General features: G+C 46.5%; 1 protein-coding gene across 1 annotated transcript in view; it reads left to right on the forward strand.

Moving 5' to 3' along the window:
- Window positions 1-27,768, forward strand: part of Cdh13 (cadherin 13) — a 1,069,859-nt gene that overhangs the window by 474,698 nt on the left and 567,393 nt on the right. The window contains exon 4 of the mRNA XM_004646558.2: window positions 2,748-2,864. Coding sequence (XP_004646615.1) covers window positions 2,748-2,864 — 117 coding nt within the window. The remainder of the gene's footprint in view (window positions 1-2,747; window positions 2,865-27,768) is intronic.

Here is a 27,768-nt window from a genome sequence, read left to right on the forward strand (position 1 = left end):
TGCTCTCCCTGGGTGCTGTGGATCCAGGCTACCCTGCTGTGCTTGCCGCCCTGTCTGTGGGGTGCTGGGAGAATTAGGGCCAATGCTGCTGCAGTCTAGAAAGACACCGGGCGTAGGCCGGGGCTCAGGGACCTGCCCACAGGTGCATCCTGAGAACAGAAAGGTCACCCAGTCAGTCCAGAAAAGCACAGGCAAACCCTCTGCTGCAAACAACCGCAAGCTAGTTACGGACGATGCAGTATGCTTCTGCATTCCTTTGAACACATTTACACACACATTGTCACAATGAACAGAGGCCTCTGTTGGCCCATCACAGAGCCGAGTCACTAGTCCCTTCCGGTTGCATGTGACTTGAAGTCTTTTCAGAGCGCTCTCATCCAAGGCTCCCAGCTTTTTAACTGCAAATGAGACTCATATCATGCACATATTTTATATAGTTTCTATTCTTTTGCCATCCCTTAACACACCACGGACCCTTCCTAGGTGTCTCGAATCTGTTTTGTACACAACAGTTTGCTCGATTCCCATTGTTCTCTCATTTTCTGTTCTGCCCTCACTTTCCCGGTGTTCCTTTTTGAGTTGGGTTTGTTTTGTTTTTGCTTTTTTTTGGTTGGCTAGGTTAGTTTTGCTGGTTGGCTTGTTTTATCTTTTCTGCTTCTTCTTTTCACTGTTATTACGTATATAAATCTCAACTTTCTGTTTTTGTCTCCATTTTGAGCCTTTGTCTTCTTAGAGCCAAATGGTCTGTTACTTTGGCCCTTTCATGGAGATCTTGATATGCTTCTATACCCATATAGGAGAACCGTTTGTATAAAACAGAAAGCACCCAATAGGTTCCAGATTTCCCTATATATTTCATCCTATATGTTCCCTCTGCTGACAATATAAATTGGGGCAACTCATAAATAATCAGGATCTCTCTGAATTTTCTTCTGTTGCTATTTTATTTTTATGTATTTAGTACAGGGTCTATAGGGTCTCACTACACAGATCTGACTCATAGTGATCCTCCTGTTTTCAGCCTCCCAAGTGCTGGGATTACAGGTGTGCGCCACCATGCCCAGTCTCAATCTCCATCTCAGTGTGCCCCGAGGGCAAGGCCAGCACGGCACTGCAGGGATCAAACGCCTGGTCCCTGTGTCTGCCTGAGCAGGCACTTTAATCTGCTGAGCTATCTGGCAGGCCCTGAATTCTTATCTTCAGTTAAGGAGGGCTATACTTTTCTTGGGAGGCTTTTTACAAATATTAGCTTTGATACGCTTACAGTGTCTGCCTCATTAGCCAGCACATGGTCAGCACGGTGCTGTTAGGGTAGCTTTTGGCAGAGATGGTGGAGATGGAGCATGGCCTTCCAGCTGCCTGGGTGATGGCCCACAGACAAGGCCCCTGTGGGGACCCAGGCTTAGCCTTGTCCTTGCTGTTGATCACCTAAGCTCTTTCCCACTTTTCTCCCTTACAAACCGCGTCTTGCTAAACATCTTTCTGCAGGGATGACTACTATTCTTTCTTGTTCAGCTCTATTTACTTAGCAAACTTTCAGCAGGAAGAGATGTCCACCTTTCTAAGGTTCTTGATAAATCAGCACCTCCAGCTGCTCGCTGCAGTGGTGTCAGCAGTGTGCACGCCCAGCGCCAAGTGTGGCGGGCCTGTAGAAGCAACTCGAGCCGGAGCTGGTCTTGTTTCCTGTTTGACTTTTCTCGCACACCTTTTTTGTAAACAACTATAATCACACATGCACACTTTTGTGGGGCCAGAGGCTCGTGGTGGCCTTCGTATTTGCCACATGATTTCAGTAGAAACCTGTCCTCTGAAGATCCAGGTGCTTCCTTGCATTGATGTGGAAGGCGATTTTAAACAGGGCGCAGCATTACACGGTTTATATAGGAAAATTCGGCTCCGTTTTCAGTTCTCCTTCGGGCTGCTGATCAGGCCAAGGAGGGTTCTCCTCTCTGTGCTGCTGTCCCTCCTCCCACCTCCAGCCCTTCTCACCTCCCTTCCAAAAAGAGGAGCTCTCTTTCTAAAGCAGCAGCTTCTAGCTCGCATCGAATTATGCAATTGGATCTTCATGATCCTTATTTACTTTCTTTTTTCACATAATGCAATGTGGATACGTTAATGATAAATGTTTTTCTTTGTTCAACAAGTTTACTGCACTTAAAAGGTGTGTTACATGTAGGACAAAAGCCCTGACTGTGTGACTCTATGATTACAGTTAGGAAACTGCCTCAGGGGAGTGCAGGCCAAAATGTGCACCCCCAGTCACAGCACCTGCCCCAGGGAAACTACGGGCCACACGTTCCTAGAAGGTCTGCCTTGGTGTAAAGCTCTGTGACTGTCCCTGTGTCCCCACTATGTGGGACTCCAAGGACTGTCCAGGTGTCCCTGACTGGAGCAGCTGTGCTCTCCTGTAAGTCCCTGAGCTCCTGAGCAGGTGGATGAATAACCAACGCCCACAGCAGACCAAGAACGGTAACAGGCAGCACAGGAGGATGGATAACTCCAGGGGACACGCTGAAGAGGATTCAGAAGATGGGATTAAATAGCTCAATGAGAGTCATTGTGAGTCATGATGTCAGCTTTAGCGTAACTCTAACAAAGAACGCGGCAACATCAATGAGATTTGAGAGAAGAAAATTGACAGTGTCTAACCAGCTCTGAGTTTTCACAAAACCGCGCTGTCTTTCAGGGCAGACCAATACGCGCTGCCACAGGAGATTCTAATCAGTTGATTTTGTTTCCTTTTTTAGGATATATTCAAATTTGCAAGAACTTCTCCTGTCCCAAGACAAAAGAGGTCCATTGTGGTATCGCCGATTCTAATTCCAGAGAATCAGAGACAGCCCTTCCCAAGAGACGTTGGCAGGGTAAGTCTGGAACATGATGAGCCGCAAGGCATGTTTTTATTAAGGGACAAGCGTACGTAAGGTGAGCTGTGTCTGTCTCGGTGACCAACGGGGCTGGCCTCAACCCCTGTGATAAGAGGCCAGAATGATTTTGGCAAGAAAATAATTTGGAGATACCATGAAAAAAAGAAAAATAGAAAAAAGGAAGAGAGTAGAATCCACTTTGACTACCATGATTTGGAAATCTGCTTGGTGGAAAGTGAAACTCAAGTGACCCAGCAAAGGTTATGGGGTAGGAGCAAGACTCTGTCTTTACGGTTGAAGTCACACAGGGCCCACTGGGACAGCAGCTTGTGACAGGTGTCCTTACTGAGATCATAGTTTCCGTAGGTTGAGAACTAGGAACCGCACTTTGCCTGATTTTGAAAAGACAGACCAGATCAAGGTGACCAAAACTTACCTAAAACAAACATGGTTACATGAATCAGAACAACTGATTGTAAACTCGCCTTAATTCTGTTGTTACCTCATGTCAAAAAACCTGTCAATAAATCAAACTTAATGATTGAATTGGCCATCATCAGAAATTCTAGCTGCCTTCTATCTATGAGATGGAAAGCTGCTCTACCGACCTTAGAAGGACTTGATGCAAAACAAAGAAATGGCCAAACAAGGAACAAGGAATGGGCGAGTCATTTCAAAGTGACTTATTTTATAGGACTAAAGCAGGAAGAACTTCCCTGATCTGCTGGGTCACATAGATGGTGTCCCTGGTGATTGGTCAGTATTTATTTATTTACTTTTTGGAAAGCTGGCCTGTGTTAAAGTTCACTGTCAGTGTGTGACACTTGGCACGAATGACTCCAACCTGGACTGGCACTGCCTGTCTCTGTCCACAAAAATGATCTCCTGTGAAAGGCATTAATACTAAATACCTCCTCTCCTCATAAGGAAGACAATGTGAATGATCAAATTTTAACCATATTACTCTTTCCTAAACTTGGAATTTGCACACTGATGACTAGTTTAACAAGGAGTCTTAATGGCCGTTACTTTGTTGATTCACTGAGTAAATAGAAATGGAGTACCTTTAATGTGACCGACTCCAAGTTTGGGAGTGGGTGAATATAGTTGTGGACATGTTGTCAATAGAGCTTCTATTCACATGGCAAGAGAAATGTCATCATAAGTAAATCAATAAATAAAAGTATTATAGAGTATGAAAAATACTGTTAAAAATAGAGACACAGTGGTATGAGACAAAGAGTAGATGGCAGGACTGGGCAGTGGAGAAGGGAGAAGGAAGCCCTCATACAAATACCTGCTGGCTGGTCTGAGTACATGACATTTAGGAAGGATGAGACAGGGACCTCCTTGGGGAGAGCTGGATGCACAGCATTTGGCAGAGAAAGTATAGGTCCAAAGGCCTGCAGATGGGGAATTGGGGTGCATTTGTGGAGTGACGCACTTGGTGACCCCAATACAGTCAGCAAGAGGAGGGTATGGGAGCTGAAGTCAACCCGGAGGTGTGGGGAAGAGTCCCGGTTGCAGCACAGCTGCAGCCAGGGACCTCAAGCAGCTGTCCCCATGGGAGAAGTTCTTCCAGCTGGCTGGTAGAGTGTCTGGTAGGAACAGAGTAGAAGAGTAGACTGGGAGCAAAGAGACCCACTAAGATGTGGTTTGTGCGGTGGTCTGGAGAAGAGGTAGGGGTGACTTGGGCTCCAAGAAATTTATTTCTGTTGGAAAGTAGAAGCAGCAGGGATCCGTGTTCCTGGAGATCCTAAGTACCTCCAACTACTGCCATGCCACACTTGACTTTCATTGAGCAAAATCTCTTTGGAGGTGCAGAATATGACACAAGGGACAGCAGAACTGTTCAGAATGGACAGAGATGGGCTGGCACACCTTGTTCCTATGTGCAACTCTATGCACTGTGACAAGGTCTCTGTCTGAATTTCCCTGGAACTAGGATTCTACTGGCTACAGGACTGGAGTCTGGAATCTAATAAAATACCTGAGACAGGGTGTGTGATAAAGAACGGAGATTCATTTTGACTCACAGTTCTAGAGGAGAGGGTTGAAGTCCTCCTTGCTACCATCATCCATTGAGAGCTGTTCTTGTGGTGTAAACTCTCCTGCACACCTGGCCTGGGCTGTTCCCCAGGCCCAGCTGTGTCACCCATCTCTGGTTTGGAGGAAAGCCTTTGGGCAAAGAGGCACCACGCAGCAGCGACAAGCCTGTGGTACATGCTGCACTGGTGGAGTCCATCCCTAAACATGGTATGAATAGCTTCTGTTGCGGGCTAGGTTTTTCTCTTCATCTCATTCTCTGTTTCCTGGACTGACTTTCCTTACTGCCTACCTTTGCAGCCCCCTACACTTGCCTTCCTCCATGAATAAATACTTGCTGTACTCCAGGAAGAAAAATCTCATGAATTCAACCCGGTTCACATTAGCAACCATGTACTCAATATCTGCTATTTACAAGGCAATGTGGGAGGAACTAGGGATTTAGTGATGAAAGAGAACAGATAGGACCCTTGTTCTTACAGGATACCAGAGAGGGCAATACCAGAACCCAGTCATTGCTTACCAGGCACGCGGCTAAGCACTTGGCATTTCTTGTATTGAATTCTCACGGCAACAACTCCATGAGGATCATCTTCCAATATCTACAGTAGGGTAAAAACAGGATTCTGAAGGGCAATCTGTCTACAGTCGTCCAGCTGACTAATAGCAGAGGCCAGCGTAGAGGCACCTCCTTGAGATTTCAGAGTCTCTCACCCAGTGTACACAGCGACTGCACAACCCAATTTCACCGTGCAACTCATTCGTCCATGGCATGAAATGTCTTGCTAGCAATTTTTCTCTTTAAAACAGCATTAAAATAAAATAATTCTTTTATGGGTACCAAACGGTAAGAGGTATGGGGGTGTAGACTAGTGGATACTTGTTAATATGTCATAAAGAAAGTATACAAAAATGTTAATGGCAACATTTCGTTATAGACATACAGGAGTTTGCTGTAAAATTCCTTCAATTTTCCTATGGACTTTTGTAATTTTGTAATAAATCGATAGTGAAATTTGTAATAGATCGATAGTGAAATTTGAAATAAATTGGTAGTGAAAATTAAGCTTAATCAAAAGTAAGGCTACCATGTATGATGCAGGAGTTGGCATGGTGGCATCAAAACCATTTTTGTTTTACTTTTCAAGAGGATGAATGGAAGCTATCTAGTTTGGGTTTCCTTTTCATTTTTCTATTTTTTTTTCTTCCTTTCCTCTTTTTGGTCATGTTTTATCACTACTTAAATTCCTTTAGAGAAAGGAATTCTGCATACTAAAAGATAAACATATCAAAAGCCAGATACCGAGGTGAACCAACCCCTCTGGGTCCCTTTCTTGGCTTGTGGCATGTTGAACAGATATCTCCAGGAAGGCTGTGCTTGCAGCCCCTGGAAGGAGATAAGGTCTTGGCTGATGCATAATGTATCTACCTGCCTAATAGTTAGATGATAAGTAATTATATTACTAGAATTTAGGGGTGCTTTCTGGTCATCAGAAGGAGTCGTGGTACAACCCTGACATTCTTTAACCGGCAAATGGGGAGTACAGGAGAGGGACAAACCTATAGACATCTGGGCAAGAGGCCGAACACACCCAGCTATGAGAAACCAAGTTTTCCTCCTGGTATTGTCTTTCCCAAGGTACCTTCTGTCCCAGGAAATCTCTGCATGTTTCTGAGGCAAGGCTAAAACACTCAGTCCTGAGCATGCTTCCTCAGCCCCGTGAGCTCCTTGCTGTCTCCAAATTCCAGGCCAAAGTGGGGCCTGGGATGGTGCATTCTGAAGAGCTGGGCCCTGGTCCCCCCGTGAACCTTTTCTGTCCACTTTCAAGGTGGCACTGTTTAAAAATTTGGGTCATACGTAATTTCTCAGCTTTACCAATGTCTGATGATAAATATTTAATTGGATCTGCACATAGTTTTTGAGTTTCTGGGCCTGATTGATGGAGAATAGGGACTTTAAATCCATGCAATGGTATGGAGGTCTTTGGGAGATGTATTTTATTCTGTTTTATATTAAATTTGAAAGACAAGTCATTTATGAAATGCTTATTAGAGATTCTACTTTCATCACAAACCTTTTTCATCAAAACCAATGAAACTACATTTTACTGAAAATCCTTTTTTATATGCCTATAAATTGGCACAATGGGCATTTAGAAGGACATCTTTAACCCGGGATAGAAGAAATATGTAATTGGACCATGTGCTCTTCATAAAGGGAATCAACATAGATCATTAGCACAAATCATGAGAATCACTCAACCGGGACTCTGCTTTGTGTCGTGATAGTGAGTCATACATGATGATAATTTATGGCAGTACCAAAATATTCCACAGAGGTGTGGGCATGTGGCGGGTGGAAAGGTCTCCCCACACCCCGGCATGCCATGCCTTCCTTGAACGCCGACCTAAGCCAACAGGCACCAGAGGGCTGGCGCGCTCGCAGCTGACCTCACTGTGCTCCATCTCCTTGTCACTTGCATCTCTGGGAACTTGAAGACTGGACACCAAGGCACATCCTCCAGAGCTGGGCCAGTGGCTGATGCTGGGTGCCAGTGCCGAGGTCCCCTCACCCCCACTGCAAGGCGAACTTGGTGACGCGCCCTGCTCCAGCCTGTGCTCCCTGCCACCTTTCACACCTCCGGCTCCACACCCTCTATCCGAGTCTATGTGTTCTTTTCAAAAATGTGCACTGATTTCGTTTGCCCAGTTTTAGGCAGGCAGCTGTTTTATTCAGTAACTGAAACTTACAGAGATGGGGACTGTGGGAGGGAAGTGAGGCACAGGAGGGCCAAGAGGCCCAGAGCCCCAGCGCACAGGGCTCTTCTGGAGACCACTATATTCAGATTACGCATGTGCCATATATTTGCTGTTTCCATGTCTCCTAAGCTCCTTCCTCTTCCAGGCAGATGTCCTTTCCCCTGTCCTGCAGAAGCTGCCTACAGATGCATCCGAGGTTGCACTCTCCCCTCAGAGCACTGTGCCTCCCCCCCAGGTCTCCAGGTCAGGGGCCACTAACCAGGAGTGGCCAGAGCCTGTTGGAAATGTGATTATCATGGTCCAGCAACTAGATTTTACATTTTTGAATCATTTTAACTTAATCTTGAGACCTCAGGTTTGATTTAGCTATTTTTTTTTAATTTATGTATTTGATATAGTGTCTTACTACACACCTCGGACTTGTGATGACCCTCCTGTCTCAGCCTCCCCAGTGCTGGGATTATAGGCATGTGCCACCATGCCCAGTTTCGGTGACTGGCTCGGCATGTGGTACCAAGGATCAAACCTGGGTCCTTGTGCTCACCAAGCAGGCACGTAGACTGTGAGCTATCTCCGCAGTCCTTGATTTAACTATGGAGCAAACTTGGCCCAATGGTCTTCCTTTTCAAGTGGAAATTTTAATTCAAGTGCAGAGAACTTTTTTCCTGAAAAATATAATGTCCAAATTAAGATGTCCTATGAGTATAAAACATATACTGCACTTCAAAAACAGTACCCACACAAGCACACGAAGGATGGAAAAGATCTCTTTGATATATGTGACGTGGTTTCATAGTGAAATAAAAATACTGGCATGATGACAGCCAATGCCGTGTGTTTCTTTTCCTAGTTTAGAAGATGGCTTCCACGCCTTGAAACTTACAAGTCGGGCGCTCTGTTTCTATTGGACAATAATGATCAGAAGCCTACTTCTGATACAGTCTCATCCACAGAATTTTTGTATGCTTTCTCTTAAACATTAGTTGTGAGGTCAGGGAGATAGCTCTGCGGCATAAGCATCTGCCTGGAAAGTGCAAGGTCCTGAGTTCAATCCCTGGTATGAAACAAAAAAACTAGACCTCTGCTTCTTTAGAGTCTAGGGATGGATGTAGTCAGGGGCACAAGCTCCTGTCTGGCAAGAGCAAGGTCCTCGGTTCAATTCTTGGTATCGAAAGAATAAAAAATACATAAATAAAATAGAAATAAACAGTAGTTGCACCTCTTTGATGACATGTTTTGAGCAGCTACATAGTTCCTTTTGTACTTTTCTTACCTTCATATTAAGCATAATTTGTTCAGTGCAGTGGCCCGGAACAGTGCTTAGCACACATAGTACAGATTCTGGGAGCCTTTCATTGAATTCTAGCCACATCTGTGACGGGCTGGTTGGATAAGCATTCACTCATTACTGATTAATTTAAATGGTCATAGCTGGGTTTGTTGTCAGAATGGATTTAATAGACCATTATACGACCAGTCTGGATATTTCCAACAAATTTTAATTTTCTACTATGGCAATGAGACCACCAGTTAAATCAGTTATCAGTCAACCGTTATGTTTGAGTCATCTCAGCACCTTACCAGACTGTGATAGATTTGATATTGACAAGTTTTATGTGTGTGCACGTGTGTGTGTGTGTGTGCACGTGTGTGTGTGCGCATGCTTGCACGCGTGCGTGCTCATCTGTGGAGCAGAGACAGAGAGACAAGGATGGAAAGAGACAGAGAAATGTGTCCACCTGAATTTTTAGATTTAATCATACATAGGGTATTTTAATTCTACTGAAAGGAAAGCATTCACAACTGAATAGAGTCCATTCTAATTTATTTTTGTTGTCTAATAAAACCTGCACTCACTATTAGCGAGCATTGTCCTCCTTCTGGAGCATTCAATTAATGATAAAATGTAAGTTGTTTTGGGTTTTGGCCAAGTACATGTATATGCAAAAATGCCCTCCACGATATACATTCAGCAAGGAAAGTGTTCCCAGCCTGTGGAGTCTATTGTCCCCTCGGTTCTCAATCGCAGAGGTCCCTAGGGCTTTACTGCTGGACATACTTGCCCTTAATGTAAGTTTGCATTTCATCACTTGTGAACATTCAAGGATCTGGTATTTGATCTTGAATTAACATCTTAGACTTCAGGGTTTTGAGCAACTTTCAGATTCCTCTCTCGTTTTCACCACCTAGTGAGTGTGAGAATTGAAGGCCAGCACGGGTATGCCTGCTGCTGTGCTTAGTCGTCACCGCAGTCCTGGGAGGTAGGCAATGCCACACCCACTTCTCAGATGAGAAAGCTGGCACTGAGACAGCAGCCACCCAGTGAAAGAGGGCAAGGCCGAGGCCCCAACCTAAGACTCCCAGGGCCGAAGCGGTGGCCCATCCAACGCAGCGCACAGGCATGGGCCTTCCACGGCTGTCCAGTGGGCCTATCTGTGGGGCTGACTGAGTGGCACGCCCAGATCACCCTCTATGTTACCGCCTACAATGTAGTAGGTCTCTGGATCGAGGTCAGACCAGCACGGCAGGGGTTAAGGAGCAGACCGTTAAGAGGAAACAGCAGCTGGGGTGGGGGTGGGGCGACAGCTGCGCAGTGCGGCTCACTTTCTCCTTCATCCCGAGGGAAGCTGGTACTACGGGGTCTCCACCCCCGTGCTGCTCCCTAGCCTTGCACGCTGCTGCTGGAGGATGGTCCATCTCCAGGAATATCTAGTGGCCAGAACACCTGGCCGCGTTTATAGGCATTGTCTGAAACCCCGCGGCTTCAAGCCAGATGCTGTGATGGCCTAGCGAATAGCCTTTCTGGGAAAGGGGTCCTGGCAATGGTGTCACTGCCTCCTTTGCTGTGGATGCGCCTGCAGTAGCCGCTTCCGAGCTACCAGCTCGGAAGATACCTGAATATTGAACAGTTGGCTGCTGTTAAGGAATGAGTTAGCTCTAGGGCTCTGCTGACCATGGGGCTCCCACACGTGCCATCGGATGGGGTCAGAGGGTGGCGTGGCCGAGGGAAGCCAGGCTGGTGCCGGAATCGCTGCCAGGTACTCCCACCCAACGGCCCCACGTCCCAGTCTCTTCCAGGAGCCTGAGGGTCACTTGGACAACTCGCCCACCTGCACATCATTAGGGACGCGCAGCCAGTACCAAGGGAAGTGGAGCTTGCACTTGCGCTCTTTCTACTCCTTCACGCTTCTCTTGCCCGGAAAGCCCAGCGTCCCCTCTTGAGGCTAACAAATGCTGTGTGATTGTCTCTGTTCTACTTGGAAACTGAGGAAGGGAAAGAAAAGTCTCTCTCAAGTGAGGAGAAACGAGGCTCACCTCGGAAATTGGAATTCGACAGTACAAGTCTGCGCACCGATCCAAGGTGGGAGGGCGCGTCTCAGCTTAACTGGCTGACCACATATCAGCAAGCAGGGACTGGCCCCCTGCCTAGTGAGGAGCGCCGCTTCGCGCTCCAGATGGCCCAAGTTCTGCTGCACCCCTGCTGACAGCCCTGTTCACAGGGAGCCTCCAGGAACCAGAGCAAAAGCAGAAAAGGGCAACGTTGGCATTGTTAAAAGATGTCACTGGCAGGGTTGCTTAGGGAGGCCACACCTGGCTCAGTCAACATGAGCTGTGACCAAGCAAGGCCTGGGCTCGTGGGAGCACGTGGGCCTCTCGACAGCCAGAGGGGGGCTTGAGGGGCAGGGAGACAGAAACAGCGCTGCTTCCTTTTCTAGCTGGGAATTGGCTGTAGCTCTGAAATACGGGGGAGAGGGGAGGACGGGTGTGACATGAGGACGGCTGGCTGGGAAGGTGCCTCCTGGATACTCCAGCTCCTCCTTCCCCTGAGAGCGACAACTGAGGACACACAAGTCCTCTGACCTGGAGGAGGAGGAGAGGGACCAGTCGAGCTGAGAATGGACAGAAAGGAAGGTGGACGTGATCGTGCTTGATATTTGCCTGTTTACAAGTGTCACAGTGGACCCCGATAGCTTGCACAATGAATAGGTGTTAATAAAAAGTCCCCTCTGCAAAGCTAAGTGTTCCCATCTCTGGGGGTTTCGGTGAAGATACTGGGTTGTTTGTTTGTTTGGTATTTTAGGATTTTAGGGAAGGGTGTAAAGTGTCTCACTACTAGCTCAGACTCGTAGTGATCAGCCTGTTTACAGCCTCCCAAGAGCTGGGATTGCAGGCATGTGCCACCAGGCCCATGGACACCGGCGTTTCGTGCTGCACTCAGTGGTTTAGAGCCTCAGTAGACTCTTCGTGAACTGCCAAGCATTCACGGGCACAGTCTTGTAGCAAGGAAATGAGGGCTTGGCCGAGTCGTAGGAGCCTGAGGCGGAGGGGCCGAGGAAGCCACTCCTCACACAGTCAATTTCTGCCTGAGAAACGCCAGTTTGAAGCAAAAGGAGAGAAGGAGGAATGTTCTCCAAGTGTGGGGGACAGTGTAGTGTTGTTCACAGACAAGAGAAAGGATGTGTGTGTGGAGAGCTGAGACGGCGGCACAGGCTGTGCCACAGGACAGAGTGAGACGTAAAGCTGGTGAGAATCAGGGGTAGGACTGGAAAGCTGGGTGGAGCCGGGGCTTGGTCACAAGTGGCGGAGCACTGTGAACTGTGGGGTGATGTGATCAGACTTGCGGGCTAGGAAGTGGCTGCAGGTCCGGTTGCCATGGGTAACACCCCAGCGCTGAGAAAACCAGGAAGATGGGAGACCCGGATCAAGGCTGGACTGTGGTCCTGGTATGGTCCCTGGACTTGATCAGGGTACAGGGAAGACTGGGGACTGGAGAGAAGACCCTGGGTGGCAGGGGTCAGGGATGGGTAGTGCAAGAGATGACATACCCCGAGGGTCCCTCATGGCAGGGAGTGCTGTGGCTCTGTGGGCCAAAGAGCCCTCCTTGGAGGGGCTCCTCTGCTGTGGGTGTGGGTAGGTGGCCAGGACACTAACGCATCTACCTCGCCATGGTCCCTGAGGTCCCTCTGTGTGGAGGCAGCTGGGCTGCTCTTCTTAGAAGTGAAGGAGCGTCTGCCAGAAGGGCGGATACGCTGGTGCATGCCACATGGTGGAGATGCAGGCTGCATGGTAGACATGCAGGCCTCTGGAAAGCCGCCCCCGGAAGGGGCTGCCTGGCCCAGTGCCAACCTGGGGGACACTCTGGGCAGAGTCCCACAGCCCTGCCTTGAGTCTTGCAGGGCCTGAACCCATGTCCTGGCTGATCCCTCCTTACTGTTTCTGTGTGTATGTATGTGTGTGTGTGAGTATGTGTGGTTGTATGTCTGTGTGTGTCTGCGGCCGTGCATATATATGCTGCGTGTGTGGTTGTATATGTGTATGTGTATATGTGTGTGTCTGTGTGTATATGGCTGTGTGTGTGGTTGTGTATGTGTGTGGTTGTGTGTGTGTACGGCAGTGTGTGTATATAGCTGTGTGTGTGTCTGTGTGTGTGTGTGTGCTGCCTTCTTCCAGTGTACCACGCATGGCAGCTGTGCTCCCTGTTGGCCCTGTAGCGTCGGTTCCTCCCGCACCCCTGCTCAGCAACCTTTCTCAGATGCCGACGGTTGACGGGGCCCGCACAGTACTCTACCCATCTCACATGCTTCATGTCGTACACATTTGAGTTAATTTATTTGATACCTTGAAATTCTTCTTAAGTGCTGTTTTTATGATTTTTTTGTTTTGGTTTGGTTTGGCTTTTCTTTTTTTCCATCTGGAAATCATCCTAACGTGCCACAGAACAAAGCTGTCTTTGATTTATCTAAAAGAAGGTTTTCTCCTTATTGTAGGAATAATATGTGTTCATTGTAGAAACTTGTTAGAAAAACATACACTTAAAATAATAACACAGAAAGCTTCCTGGAGTCTGCCCCGTGGAGTCACTGCTCCTGACACCCCAGGGCTCTGCTTCGCAAGGGCTAAGGGGCCTACAGACCTGTAAGGTTTCTGGGACCCTCTGTGATGACGCCCTCCCCTCTGCCCCAGGTTTGCCTCCTGCAGCTCTGGCTGGGAACAGAAGCAAACAGTGCACAGAGCCCGAGGGTTGCTGACGCCCAGCTCTGTGGCCACAGCCCAGGGGCTTCCACCCTGAGCCACCGTGGGTGCTGGCAACTCGCTGCTCCCCTTGGCTTTCCTCCCACTGTCTTCAAGCCGCCTTTCCCGCCCTCCACATTTTCTCCAGGGCTGTTCGGAAGGGCTGCATGGTGTGCAAGCCATCGACACAGCCCTCAGTGCATCCCGGGCATCTTCATGTGGGGGCTGCAGACCCCCAAGGGGGCCTTGTGGAGACCTCTTCCCTTTGTGAGCCAATGAGTCTATGAATCTTTTGCACTTAGAATGTTAGTCAAAGAAAGGCGCTGCTCAGTGCCGACTTGGACCCAGACTCGGGCAGGGTCTGTGAATGGCGTGTGGCTATTCCTGCAGCGCATCTCAGCTGTCGACTGCAGTGCTGCGGCGGCGGCTGCTTTGGAGCCCTAGCACATGCGTGCATGTATGTGGGGACAGTGTGTGTGCATTCTGCATGTATGTCATCAATCTTTACCGCACACAAAACTCCAAATCACATACAACAGTCCAGTGCTGTCTTAACAGCTGATCTCAGGGCCCCAGGAGGCTGGCTCCCTCCCACTCGGAGGGCAGAGGTCCACTGCGCCCCTCCTCCTTTGTCCTTCTCCTGTGCTTCCTTCTGGTGTGATACCCTCCCTCCCCACCCCCTGCTGCTCCCTGCGCCTAGGGCTTCTTCACTCTTCTTGTGCTGCAGACTCTCATGTGGGGCCATAAATCCTCTCTCCTGGAAGGGGAAAGCATGGTTAGTTGGACTCTGGTCTTCTGTGCATGCCTGAGACCTGCCAAGGAACAACCTGGAGCCGTGCATGGCCCACGGGCTGCCGCCCCCTCACTCAGGTGCACCCTCACTAAGGCCGCGTCTGCCCGCAGCACCTCCTCACCAGCATGAGGGCTGCCCTCTGTGAGAAGCCATCATCACATCAGCACCCAGACCATGAACCAAAGCAAGACTACTGCCCCCCAAGAGCTGCGCAAGCCCCCTCACAGGCACCAACCCCCATACCCCAGCGGGTCCAACCCTAACCTCTCATACCACAAATTAGTGTCACTGCTCTGTACAAAATATCGCCAGCTGGCTTTTTCACCAGCTTGCTGGTGGAATCAACCCCCACAGTTGATACACTTAGGGAATCCTAGCTGTAGGATATTCTCTGTCTGAGCCCACCGTACTCACTCCCTCCTGTTGTGGACTGTCCAGATCACTTCCCATCTTCCATGAGGACAGTTCCCGCCTCCGTGCAGAGTCTTGAGCATGCCTCCGGGTGGTCACTCTCTGTCTGCTTCTGCTGGGTGTAGAGCTAACTGTGACATTGCTGGGTTAGCTTTAGTAGAACCTGCCAGATTTATCATTGATTCTCTCTCCTCTCTGTCCTGATTCAGAAAGATTGTGAACTATTTCCTCTGGAATGGGCCCTCTAAGTGGCCTGGGCTCAACATCCCACCTTGTTGGCAAGATGGAAAAGGACTTATCCAGAGCCAAAAGCGGGGCACAAGCAGCTTTATCTCCTGCCCTTTGTTCTAGTTTCCTTCTGCCTGCACCTGCCTGTGCCTCCTGTCCAGGGAACATGACCCAAGACTGGGGACCTCCTGGCTCTTAGGAAGCTGATGGTAGCTCACCATGGAAAGTGTAGCTATGTTCCCTGTCTCTATCCCCACTTTCTACGGTACTGATTTTCCCCCCCTTGTGTTTTACCTGCTCTCATCAGCATTCTGCAAGGGGGTCCTGCCCCAACAGCTCAGCTCCCAGCCCTTCCTTCCTCCCGCAGTTGTACCTGCAGGGCTAACCCCTCCCCTGCGAAGGAAAGAGCAGAGGAAGAGCCAGGAGGTAGGGATGAGGAGGCCCAGGATCTTGTACTCACTGCTCCCTGCTTTGACAGAGGAGAGCAGCTCACTTGGCGACACCTAGCAGCACCCTTCTCATGTCAGAAGTCGGCTCACTCCACCCTCTGCCAGGGCTGTGCCTCGCCCAGCTGACTTGGGTCCTTGAGCTGGAGCGTCCCTCCTCAGCAAGGCTTGCCTGAAGCCCCACGCTCAGTCAGACCCTTCTACGGGTACAGCCCTGCCCAGTCCTTCTGCAGATTACTGGCCACACTGGCAATTAAAGTTGATTGCTCTACACCCTTCTCTCTGCTCTGCTAGATGCCCCAGGAGAGCGGAGACATTCCCCTCCTTGTCCTTGGCATTTGGCGCATGGCTGGCAGATGAGGCTCCTCTCCATAAATCCATGTTGGATAGTTGGATAAATAAGTTACAAATGCATAGTCGGGAGGGCGAGCCCAGACAACCTGCACACCACAGGCGAGCATCAAGGGCAGGAGGTCTCGGGCGCCCCTGTGCCTCTGGCTATAGGTTCATCTGCTTCCAGACTCTTTTCAGTGCAAAATAAATCTATTACTTTTGTGGCATAAAAACGCTTTTCCTTTACTGTCAGTTGCCTCTGAGTAGATAAAACGATCGATGTAGTAGGAGGAAGGACATATTTGAAAAGGTCTCTGAAATTTAAATTAATACATGAATATGTATTTATGCCTGTATAACTCACATTATGCAATATGTTATGTAAAGTACATTTTGTGTTGTGTTTCTCTGTGGAGAGAAGCTTCTATATAGGTAAATATTACAGGTAATTAAAGCAACAATGTTTCTGGGAAAATGAGTTACTTTGATACCAATATTTTATATACTAGCTTCGTATTCTAGTTCTCTGTCTTAAAGTGAAATCCACACAGCCACTTAGGAGTTGGAAGGTCACGTTTATTACGGCAACTGTCAAGATGGACTCCTGGTGAATTCTGGGGCGGGGTTCTTATGTAGAGGGACCTTAAGAGGTACCCTTGGTTAGATGCTTCATGACTTTTTTAATCCAGCTCATTTGTCATGAGCTATACCCCCAGCCATTTCTATTTTAATTTTTAATGTTTTTATTTTTAAATTCAGATTTAACTTTTGGAAACAGGACATCACTAAGTCATTTAGTTCCCAGAACTCAAATATGCAATCCTCCTGCCTTAGCCTCCCAGAGTGTGTCATGTACCTTTCTGTGTTCTTGTATGTTTGTATGTATGTATGTATGTATGTATTTGGCACAGAATCTAGCTACACAGCTTGGACTCATAGCGATCCTCCTGTCTCAGCCTCCCCAGCACTGGGATTATAGGTGTGCACTACCATGCCGAATTTTAGGGCCAGCATGCATGCAGTACCAGGGATTGGCCTGGGTCCCTGTGCTTACCAGGCAGGTACTTAGACTGCCGAGCTATCTCTCCAGCCCCTGTGTTCTTTTTCTACTGTCCTCACTTCCTCTATCCCCAGAATGATGTTCTTCAGCCACCACCTACTCTCGCTGTCCCTCTGCATCCCTCTAAGAAGACTTCCTAATCCTTGGAATTAGCTGCTCAGGGTTGGGAAATACTTGCCACAAATCCTGTGGTCTAATTCACAGTGGTGGCATGAGGCAGAGTTGCATTTAGTTTGTGGTTTGCTGGTGGCCAGATTCGTGATTCCTGGACAGGTCCCTGAAATACTCCAAGGCCCACTTCCTGCCCATGAGACAAAGCCAGCACCACTACCAGGGCCACATTCAGGGAAGAGCTGATGTCCCTTCACACAGAGCACAGCCACTGTCCCCAATCTGTTTCCGTGTTTTTCTCTCCCTTCCCAGGCAAGATCAGCCTCCAGAGGCAGAAGTGGCTCCCTCGAGGGAATGGGGGAGGTTTGCGTTTATCTAGAAGTTCAAGGCATTTTTTGTTCACTCTTCATAAGAGTTGAGGTTGCCCTAGGAGCAAACGCTGCCTAGTTGAGCAGCTGCGGTATTATAAAGGCTGCCAACTTGATCAAGCATTGCTCAGACAGAATACTTTAAAATTAAACATTTTTTTAAAAAAAACAGTGGTTCAGGGCTGGGGAGATAGCTCAATGGAATAAGTGCTTCCCTAGCAAGCGCAAGGGTCTGAGTTCAATCCCCGGTTCAGAAAAAAAAATTAAAATTAAAATTAAAATTAAATAAATAAATAAAAAACAGTGGTTCAATCTACCCACCAGCTACGGCCCACACCCTAGCTGAGAGATCAGGGGCACCCACTCCCCAACAAATTCAAATGTAAGCCCCAAGGGCTGGGCTGGGCTCACCAATGTACATTTGGGGCTTGGAACAAAAGACATGCCCTAAATATTTTTTTCTGTATTTTGTACAGGATTACAGGGTCTCACTACATAGATTGGACTCAGTGAATCTCCTGTTTTCAGCCTCCCAAGTGCTGGGATTACAGGCACGCGCCATTATGCCCAGTCTCAGTTGCGGTCTCAGCATGCCCTGAGGGCCAGCATGGCACACCGGGGATCAAACCCTCGGCCCTTGTGTCTGCCTAAGCGAGCGGTTTAGTCCACTGAGCAATCTGGCCAGCCCTCCTAAATATTTCTTGACCAAATAAACATCTCTTTCCTGAAAATTTTAAATCAGTTATCAAGGGTCTAAGTCTTGTTTCGGGGGGAAAAAAAAAAAAGTGAAAAGAAACACATTCACACCAGCCATTTATCTATTTTTCACAAGTACAGGGCTACATTTCCCTGAAAAATCACGTATAGTTCCAGCTGCCAGCGTGAGTCCGTTGCCAGGCCCGGGGATGCTGGCTGTGGTGTGTGGAGGACGCCGCTGCCCAGGCGTCTGTTTTGGGAGCAGGGTTCTGGGTTGCGGACGTTGGTAGGATGGGCTTCTGCCTTCGCAGCCAGCGGCGAGGGCGCGGACTTGCCCGTGCCCTGTAGGGCAGGTAGGTGGCAACCTGGATCCTCGCCCTCCCTGAAGAGCAGCCGCAGGAACGCGATGCTGCGCCGCTTCGGCCTTGCGGAGTGTGCGCCACTGCGGGGCCACACTGCGGGTGGAGGGAGGCGCAGCGCACCGGCTGCTCCTCGCCCTGCCCGACAGAGGCGTGGAGACGTGCATTCAATTTTTGGTCTCTGTCCGTATGCTGCTCCTCCAGTTTATTTGTCCACGCGAAGGGAGATGAGGCTCAGAGCAGCGGGGCATCCAGCCTGCTTTAATTGCGGTGGTGAGCTGTGGGCCGGGGGCCGGAGCAGCAGCGCTGCCGCCTTGTTCCTGACAGAGTCAGAGCAGGGGTGGGGCCAGCTCCCCGCTCAGCTGCGCGTCCTGGAGGTCTCGGCAGCAGCAGCGCTCGATTTGATGTTTGCGACTTGAAGCTCAACACTTCGAACTTGGCCGAGCTAATGAGAGGCAGAAAATCCCTCGCAGGAAGGGGATGCTGTTCTGAGGATCAGGGGCTTTTGAACAAAGTTTCTTTGCTTGGAGTATCCCTGGCCTGCCCGCATATTGCTGTGATTAACAGCAACAATGTAACCATTATTTTTGCACCAGTTCAATTGTTTTGTGGAGACCAAGGACCACGTCAGCGTGGTTCAGCAAGTGGAAACAAGCACATCCTTACCCAAGGTCTGAGGAGGTGCTGCAGCTGGAAAGAATTGCTCTAGACCTCGGAATCATCCTAGACTTTGTCCTGTCTTTCATTTCTTCTCTTTCACTTGGGCGTTCATTGAACAGCTATTATGCTAGGAATACAGGATTAAGAAGGCAACACGTCCTCTCCCTCATTGATATGGCTCACTCTTCATCCTTAGGTTCAGGGAAGGACCTTTGGAGGACATGACTTTTAAGCTGAGACTCAAAGTGAAGAAGATGCTAGGCTTGTAACTAATGAAGGAACATTCCAGGTACAGGAAGAGCATCTCCAGAAGCCTCTGCAGTTCACTGACTTAAGCACCTGGGTTGCACAGTGTAGTGTAGAGGTCAGTCTATACCATACAGTGCGATGCCTGGAGATAGGGCAAGGCTTGTGCCCCTCTGTGGGGTGCAGCACAGCCACTCTGCAGCCTGCTCAGCGCTCCTTATCCTCATGGTGTGCTGCAGCAGCTCATTCTACACGCCCAAGGTCGAGGCAGAGGACAGGGAACTCTGTCTTCTATTTTAATGTGCAAAAGCCAGGGTTTTCCACTAGATACCTGCTGTTGATATTCCATAAGATCCCTAGCTGCAAACTGCAAGGAAAGCATGATTTATTTGGGAATACTGGTTACTGGTGATCCAAATGCAATTGGAGGTTTATCTAAGACAAGAAGAGGCCACAGTCATTTTAAAAATGGTCTATTTGAAGTTGATTAATGAAAGAAAAAAGGCCAGTGAGGTTGGAGTGACAGAATGGTGACAATTGAGTTGTGGAGAGAGGGCAAATCCTCCAGAACCTGAAACCATGAAAGACACCACTTTGAGCCCTCAATCACAAGGTAGAATTTGTTTCACCTCTTAAATGTTTTTCAAGCCCACCTGCTTGCCTGCAGCCTCCCATCCAGACAGAGTTTTGTCTTGCTCAGAGCCATTGGTCAAGCCTTCTTACTGGGCTCCTGGGCACAGTTCCTGCCTGTCCCATCCCATCCCCTATCTGTGGCTTTTCAAAGGCAGATCTCTCTAACAATCCCTGTGAGCTTCCAGTTACACAAGTTCAAAACTTACCTATGGGACCTTCTAGTCATTTCTGACCTGGCCTTCTTCCTGCAGTGGACTCTGGGCTACTTTCTCCTACCAGCAGTCAGAGTACTTGTAGATAGAGAGCTGTTCTGCATGGATATCAGCCCTCCCTCAGGTTTTTCTCCACTGGTCAGTCTTCAGAAGGGAGCGAGCGTCTCTCTCTTTGAGCTTTTCCATGGCCAGCGATGGCTTGCTCTCTTGCCTTTCTACCTCACTTGCCTTCTGCCCACAGGGTGGTGCTGAACTCAAGAAAGCTGTGGCTCGTCCCCTGGGTGTTGTCTTCCCTCTGGTCTCTGAGGTCATGAGGAAGAAAGCCCTTGCTTATTCATCTGGGTCTGTCTAGGAGCAGGGCACCCTGAACACAGCCAGAACCATGACTACAGTAGGACTAACATGGAGACTGATGGCCAGTGGACGCCAGAGTGCATGTGGTTTTTGTAAGATTTCTTCCTCTGGTGCAAAAGAGAAGTGGGTGAAAGCAAAGAAATCCTTTATGCTCAGTGCATGAGGGTGGCCAAAGGAGAAGCTAGAAACCCTCAAGGCACTCACAGAGGTTGGAGCTTTTATGGGACTGGGCTAGGGATGGAGCTTACATGGGCAGTACAGAGATGCAACAGGTGCTGCTTCGGGGAGGGTCGGTGCCTATGAAAATCTAAAAGGAAAGTTCCTGGGTAACCTGGAGAGAGGAGCTGGAAGACAAGCCAGGAGCCACTTGTGCTGTTAGTTCTTGGATCCCCATGCCACACCGACTTGCCTCCAGGATGACCCAGGAGACAGCTGCATGGGTGTAAACCCATCATTCCCACCTTTTGTTGTTAAAATGGGGTAAAGGCTCACTAGCTGCTTCTTTCTTTTGGAAATTAACAAGTAATTTATTTTTTTATTTTTTAAAATAATTTTATTGAGAAACAAATAGCTATGAGATAGTTTCAAAACTGATTAGTAGGACAGTTTCAATAATTAATACATTGCATATTGTTGTCTTCTTAGTGATTATTCATAGTACAAGATGCAGACCTGATATCCTGTCCACAAACACTGCTGGTACAAACCTTTCTATTCATTGAATTAAGAGAAAGTAGCTGTATATCTATCCTATTTTAAATATACAGATGCAAAATGGTCCTTCATTTATATCCCCCTTTTTTTGTTTAGTTTTGTCAGAGATGGGTATTCCATTGGCGTCTAAATATTGTAGGTGCATGAATTCAGCAAAATATTCCAATATAGTCCAGTAGTCCATAATAGTACTGGGTTATCCATAGGACTGGCAATGTCAGAAGTTGTTGACTTGAGTCTTTTACAGTTCTGCAGATGCTATGGTAGGGGCTAGGGCAGTTGTTGGGATAACCAATCTGGCCTACATGCATGCTGGTACCAGAGGTCTTGGCCAGGACAAGAAGCTCATTGGTGATGAAAGCTTGTATCCCGAATTGGTGAAATCTCAAAAAAAAAAATTTTTAAAGACAAGGTGCTGTGAGTAACAGGAGAATAATCATGGTAAGAAGACCTAGAATGGGAAGGATGATGGGGGCCATTGCCCACAAGTGGGCCAGCCGAGGACCAGGAAGAGGAGCCTATGGTGCCCAATGTGGGGCTCCAAGGCAGAGGGCCCATCCACATACCATGTGGTCTAGCTATTTTGATAGGTGTGCTACTGCTTGAAATAAGGATCCCTTTTTGTGTCCTAGAACTCTTGCTAAATTGTTTTTGAGAGGTAATGTATAGAGGAAATCATTGGGTCACGTTTGGGGGCGTGAGAGCCAGGACTTTTAAGAGGACCTCTTGTAGCTTGTGAATGGAAGACTGTATAGGAGTAGTAGGTTTGATGGGTTCTAACAAAGAGCCCAGTTTACCCAGGGAAAGGCATCAGAAGACAGTCTAGGAGCAGCTCTTCGTCCTTGGTTCTGGGATCCCTGTGTCCTGCTGACTCACCACAATGACGACCTGGTAGAACACTGCGTGGGCGCAGTAAAACCCATCTGTTTCACGCTCCTAGGACCAGAAAGAAGGATGGAATGGGGGCTGAAAGCCTAGGCAGCACGATGTGGACGCAGCCTTTTGGGATTGGCTGGAAGAGCTAGAGGGTGAAGGTAGCAGAGGCAAAATCATGAGCTTGAGTCAGAGTGGACAAGCTTGAAGCCCACCTGTGCCCTCACCTAACCAGATGTCAGAGTGCAGTGGCGGCCTCTGTGCCGCACTTTCTGCATCTGCACAGTGGAGGCAATCACAAGTCAGGGCCCATAAACCTCTGTGGATGATTATAAAAGAGAATCCTGGGGAGGACTCCAACACATGATTACCCACACCATATCAGCAGTTTCAGTGTAGTGTTCTAGGTAGAATTAATATTATTATTTTAATGAACATTGAATTCAGTTAATAGCTTCACAAGGAGGAACCTTTGTTGAGCAGGTGTGGGTGTCACTTTTGAAGACTCAGAGATGGATTTCTCTTTATATTCCAAATATTTATCCTCAAGGATGCTATTTAGTTCATTTTAAAATATTTACTTATTTTAAAGGCTCCTTCAACTATGTTTGTACCAGAAAGAAGCTCTATTTCCATTCGAATAATAATGGCCTGAAAAGAAATCTTACTGTGCTCATCATCTTAAATTAAGGTAATTGAAAGGGCAGTATTGAAGAGTGGACCCCAAATGTATCAGAAAATTAATTCAATTATGAATAACAAGAATCGACTATTCTTAAATGTGCATGAAGTATAGAATCACAGTTAGACATTTAAGCCATACGTCCTTATCTTGTTACTATGGCTACAGGTTACTCCAAGATACAGTAGCTCTATGGTAACAATGGAATTACATTATTTCCTCTGTATATTGAAATATTCAGCAACTAATTTCCTGTAGCCTCATAATAAATCATATTAATGACCTCAGTGGTGGAAATCAAGCTGGTGAGATTGTCTCTGTGTTGCAGTTATTTCGTTCAGCAGAACAGGGCGCACTCACAGATACGCACTTGCCTGAGAGGTACAAGGTAGCTGTTAATGAGGACAATAGCATGCGATGCCAATCACATCTCACAGGTAGGTGCTAACTTAATCTCAAGTGGCCAATGGTTCCTTTAAATGGGGGCTATAATAGGATCATAAGACAGAACTATAGGTTCATGCGGAAGGGACTGAAAGGGAATATGGTCAAATCTGACTCGGCTCCACATGTAGTTAAGGCTTATCTGTTATGTGCCGGGTACAGATTACGTAGGATCCCTCTACATGCCCAAATCATACTCTTGGTCTATTAAGATCATTGTAATTCTTTTTGTCTATTACCAAACATGCAAAACAGTAGGAATAATGAGGACAGCACGGCCTCCCTTCCTGACTCTGCATTCAGTGACAGTGCACCCATAGCTCACAGTCAGCGGTGGTGGGCGGATTTGTACTATACAAATGGAAAATGCTACAAACCAGCTGCCCCGTCCCAAAGCTGACTGTTAAACTTCCATCATTGTTCCACTGATTAGAGGGCATGATTTGAGCTTATATCTCCAAATTTGATTACTTATCCTCCTTAGATATGTGTCTCCTTCTCCTTGACCCTTCCTGTCCATGCTTGTGAGACAGACTTTTGCCTCTGTAAATTAGGAGGCAGTTTAGATGATAACAGTCCATGAGCCTCTCCATATTTCATCCCCCTGCGATGAGCCATCTCCATGAGGCAGCTCAGATACTTTTCTAAAATTTCCAACCACTTAAAGCAAACAGAGGGAAAAAATGGTTTGAAACTGATGGAAATTAAAAGCAGGGAGACAATTTAAAAATGTACAAAACTAAAAGCTGCTTCTCTGAAAAAATCAATATAATTGATGAACTTCTGGCCAGGATAACTAAGAAAAAAGAGAGGACACAGCTTACCAATATCACAAATGAAAGATGGGACCTCACTATTGATCCCATGGGTGTTAAAATGATAATAAACTCCAAAATTTGATAGGTTAGATGAAGCTGAACAATTCAAACCACCAAAATTCACATGAAGAGAAGCAGATACCCTAATTGCTCTGTCTTATTAAATCAATAATAACTTTCCAAAATAAAACACTAAGCCCATCCAGTTTCAGTGATAATTTTTACCAACACTTAAGAAAGAAGAAAAAAAAAAACATGATTATTCACAATATCTTCCAGAAAACAGAAGCAGAGAGAATAGTCCCTAACCATGCAACCAGAACTTCCCTCATAGCCAAACCACAAAAATGTTGTACAAGAAAAACCACGCACCAATATCTGTATAAAGATAGGTTTAAAAATTCTCAAAACACTTTCAAATCAAACCAAACTCTCTCTCCTTCTGTCCCTCTCCATATATGACATATGCAGTGTAGTCCTATGGGATTTCTTCCAGATGTGTAAACCTGGTTTAATATTTAAACATCAATTAATATGTCCATTGATGATACAATAAAGAAAAACATCAGACAATTCTGTCAATTGGTATAGAAAAAGCATTCATGAGAATCAAACGCCAATTCATGATTGACTCTTAACAAACTAGAAATAGAGTAGAATGTCTTCAACTTGATGAAGGATGCCTACAAAAAAACCCCGCACTGAACATCATGCTTCGGGACAGCAGGCTGGAGGCTCTTCCAGCACACTCAAGAGGACAGGATGTCCCACTTCTATTCAACATCCTACCAGAGCCACCAGTGGCTAATGTTGTAAGACATGAAAAGGAAATAAAGGGGATAACTGTTGGAAAGGAAGGCATATGGTGATCTTTATTAATAGGTGACATCACTACCTATGTGGAAAGCCCCAAAGAATCTGCCAACAAAACATCCCAAAACCCTCTAGAACTGTTACTTAACTCAGCATGCAGGACACATTTTGGATATAAGGCCAATATGTAAAACTTAATCAGTTACTTTTACAATTCTGTATAAACTTAAAGGGCTAACTCTCGTAGTACAGAATGCATATGCAGAAAACTACACAACCACCATGAAAGAAATCAAAGCTAAGTAAATAAACGCTTCATATTCATGAATCATGAGACTCAGTACTGTTGAGATATCAACAGTATTTGGTTTATAAATGATGCAATCCCAATAAAAATACTGGCAAACTGTTTTATAGGTATTGATTAACTAGTTCTAAAATAAAGTTGGAAAGGTAAGCAATTTAGAAGAGCAACAGAAAAGAATTGAAGAACTCACAGAACCCAATTTCAAAGCCTTGTATAAAGATTAAAATTAGGTATTGTGAGTAACCAGGACAAGGCCATACTAACAAAAGAACAGGTACTGAAATCAGCAGAACAAATAGCTCAGAAATAGATTGCATAAATTCATGCAACTGTGTGTTTATTTTTTTTTTACATAAGTATAAAGATAATTCAGTAGAGAAAGACCAATTTTACAACAAATGGTGCTAAGACCATTGAATATCTATATGGAATAAAACCTAAGAATGATATAGACAAATGTAAAGTTATAAAACTTCTGAAAAAAAAACAAGAGAAATTTTCCAACATCCTTTGGTTTAGTGATGGATTAAAAAGCAGGACACCAACAAAAAGAGAATGAAATAAAAATATGATAGATTAGACTGTAATAAAAACCTCTGCTTTGCAAAACACTAAGTGACTGAAAGACATTACAGACAAAAATGTACAAAGCATATATCTGATAAAGGACTTGGATCCAAAATGAATAAAGAACCCTCAAAATTCATCAAGAATTCACACAAAATTATTTGTGAAAAACATCTGGATCACTACCTCACCATAGAATATATACAGATAGGGAAGGGTATATGGGAAGATGTTCAAGAAAATTTGTCATTAAGGAAATGCAAATTAAAACAAGATAGTACTACACACTTATTGGAATGGTGCTGAGGAATACCAGTCACTACCAAAGGGGCAGAGCAACATAAACTGACCACTTCTGGTGAGAATGCAAAGTAGCACAGTCACGTTGGAAGTAATTGGTCAGCATCATAAGAAGGTAGACACGAGCTCATGATGTGACCTAGCAGTGGTGCTCCTGGGTATTTATGCAACTGAGGTGAAAATCCACCTCCACGCAAAATCTTGCCCATGAATATTTAAGGCATCTTTAAACACTAAAACCTGCAAGCAATAAAAATGCCTTTTAATGGGTGAGTGGGTAAGTTCCTACAGTTACACAATGGTTGCTAATCAAGTATAAGGAGAAATGGAGTGTGAAGTCATGGAACGGCTTGAAGGAATACTGAATGCATATTTGTTAGTGGGAGAAGCCAGCCTAAAAGTGCTATGCACTGTGTGACTTCATTTAGATAAAATTCTGGAAAAGGCAAAACTAAAGAGATGATAAGAAGATCCATGACTGTCAGAATCGTGAGATGCAGTGAGATTGTTCTAGAATGGAAGAACTCTTCTCTATGGTACTATAAAGATGGATGCTTGATCCCGTGCATGTGCCAAAACCCATAGTACTTCACAGCTCCAAGATGGAAGTGTTTGAAATCTTTTAAAAAATAATCTAAGAATTTGGGGAGTCCTCGGATGGACTGAAGAGTATGATGAAAAGAAGAAATCGAATGGTATTACAAATACAAGAGACCAATCTCGCAGAAAAGAGTAAAGAGGCAAGTGCTGACCTAAATGGCTGCAGATGAGTAGGGTCCCTAAATCCAAAAGAAATTGGAGCTGTGAGTAAGCACCACACCTGGGAGTTGAAGTTCTTCCCCAGGAAGGTACAAGTGAGCAACTCTGCACGTAGCACAGATTTATCATAAAAATGAGTAATTAGCAAGGCTATCAAGGACACTCAAGGTTGGGTTTCTGTTGGCACAGAAGGTCATAGTCATGCAAGAGGAGGGAGCCATGGAAGCATGCATGTTCCTACAGAAGAGCAATGCAGACTTCAGTACAAGCCATGCCTGACGCTCTGCTGCTGCCATCTTAAAATTCTCACTAATTTTGAGCAAGGAACCCCAGATATCATTCTCCACTGGCCCCTGAAAATCATGAAGCCAGTCCTGCTCCTACCATCTAGGCTCTAAATGTTGGCATTTCCCAGAGTGCTTTCTGTGGAGTTGTCTTTCTCACCCTTCCCCTTCCTTGTCCAAGTTTGGCCATGGCCACAATTCCAGTGGAACTCAGAACCCTGATACCTCTCCCAGCTACAGCACTGCTGATGCACTAACCTGAATTCCTATGTCTCCAGGGTTTTCTGACTTCCAAAATGTATCATATCTCCAAAAGAGCTCATGCTGTAATTCATCTGGCTAATAGCCTCGTGCAAGATGTCTTATACACATAAAACCTTGAATCAAGCAAAAAGTACAAATAAAAGTAAATAAGTCCCAGAATTCCTTGGGGCCTTTTCCCTTCCCTCCTTGCGTTCAGGTGCCACTGGAGTTGCTAACTACATGGAAAGTCCTCTGCATTTGGTCATAGTGCCCATGTTCACCATCCTTCGTTGCTCTCCCCCAGCTTCCTGCCGTGCAGCCATTCCCAAAATTCCTTCCAGAGTAACTGCACAAAAATTCAGATTGGAT

Source organism: Octodon degus, unplaced genomic scaffold (assembly GCF_000260255.1).
Source record: "Octodon degus isolate 3935 unplaced genomic scaffold, OctDeg1.0 scaffold00271, whole genome shotgun sequence".
NCBI lineage: Eukaryota > Metazoa > Chordata > Mammalia > Rodentia > Octodontidae > Octodon > Octodon degus.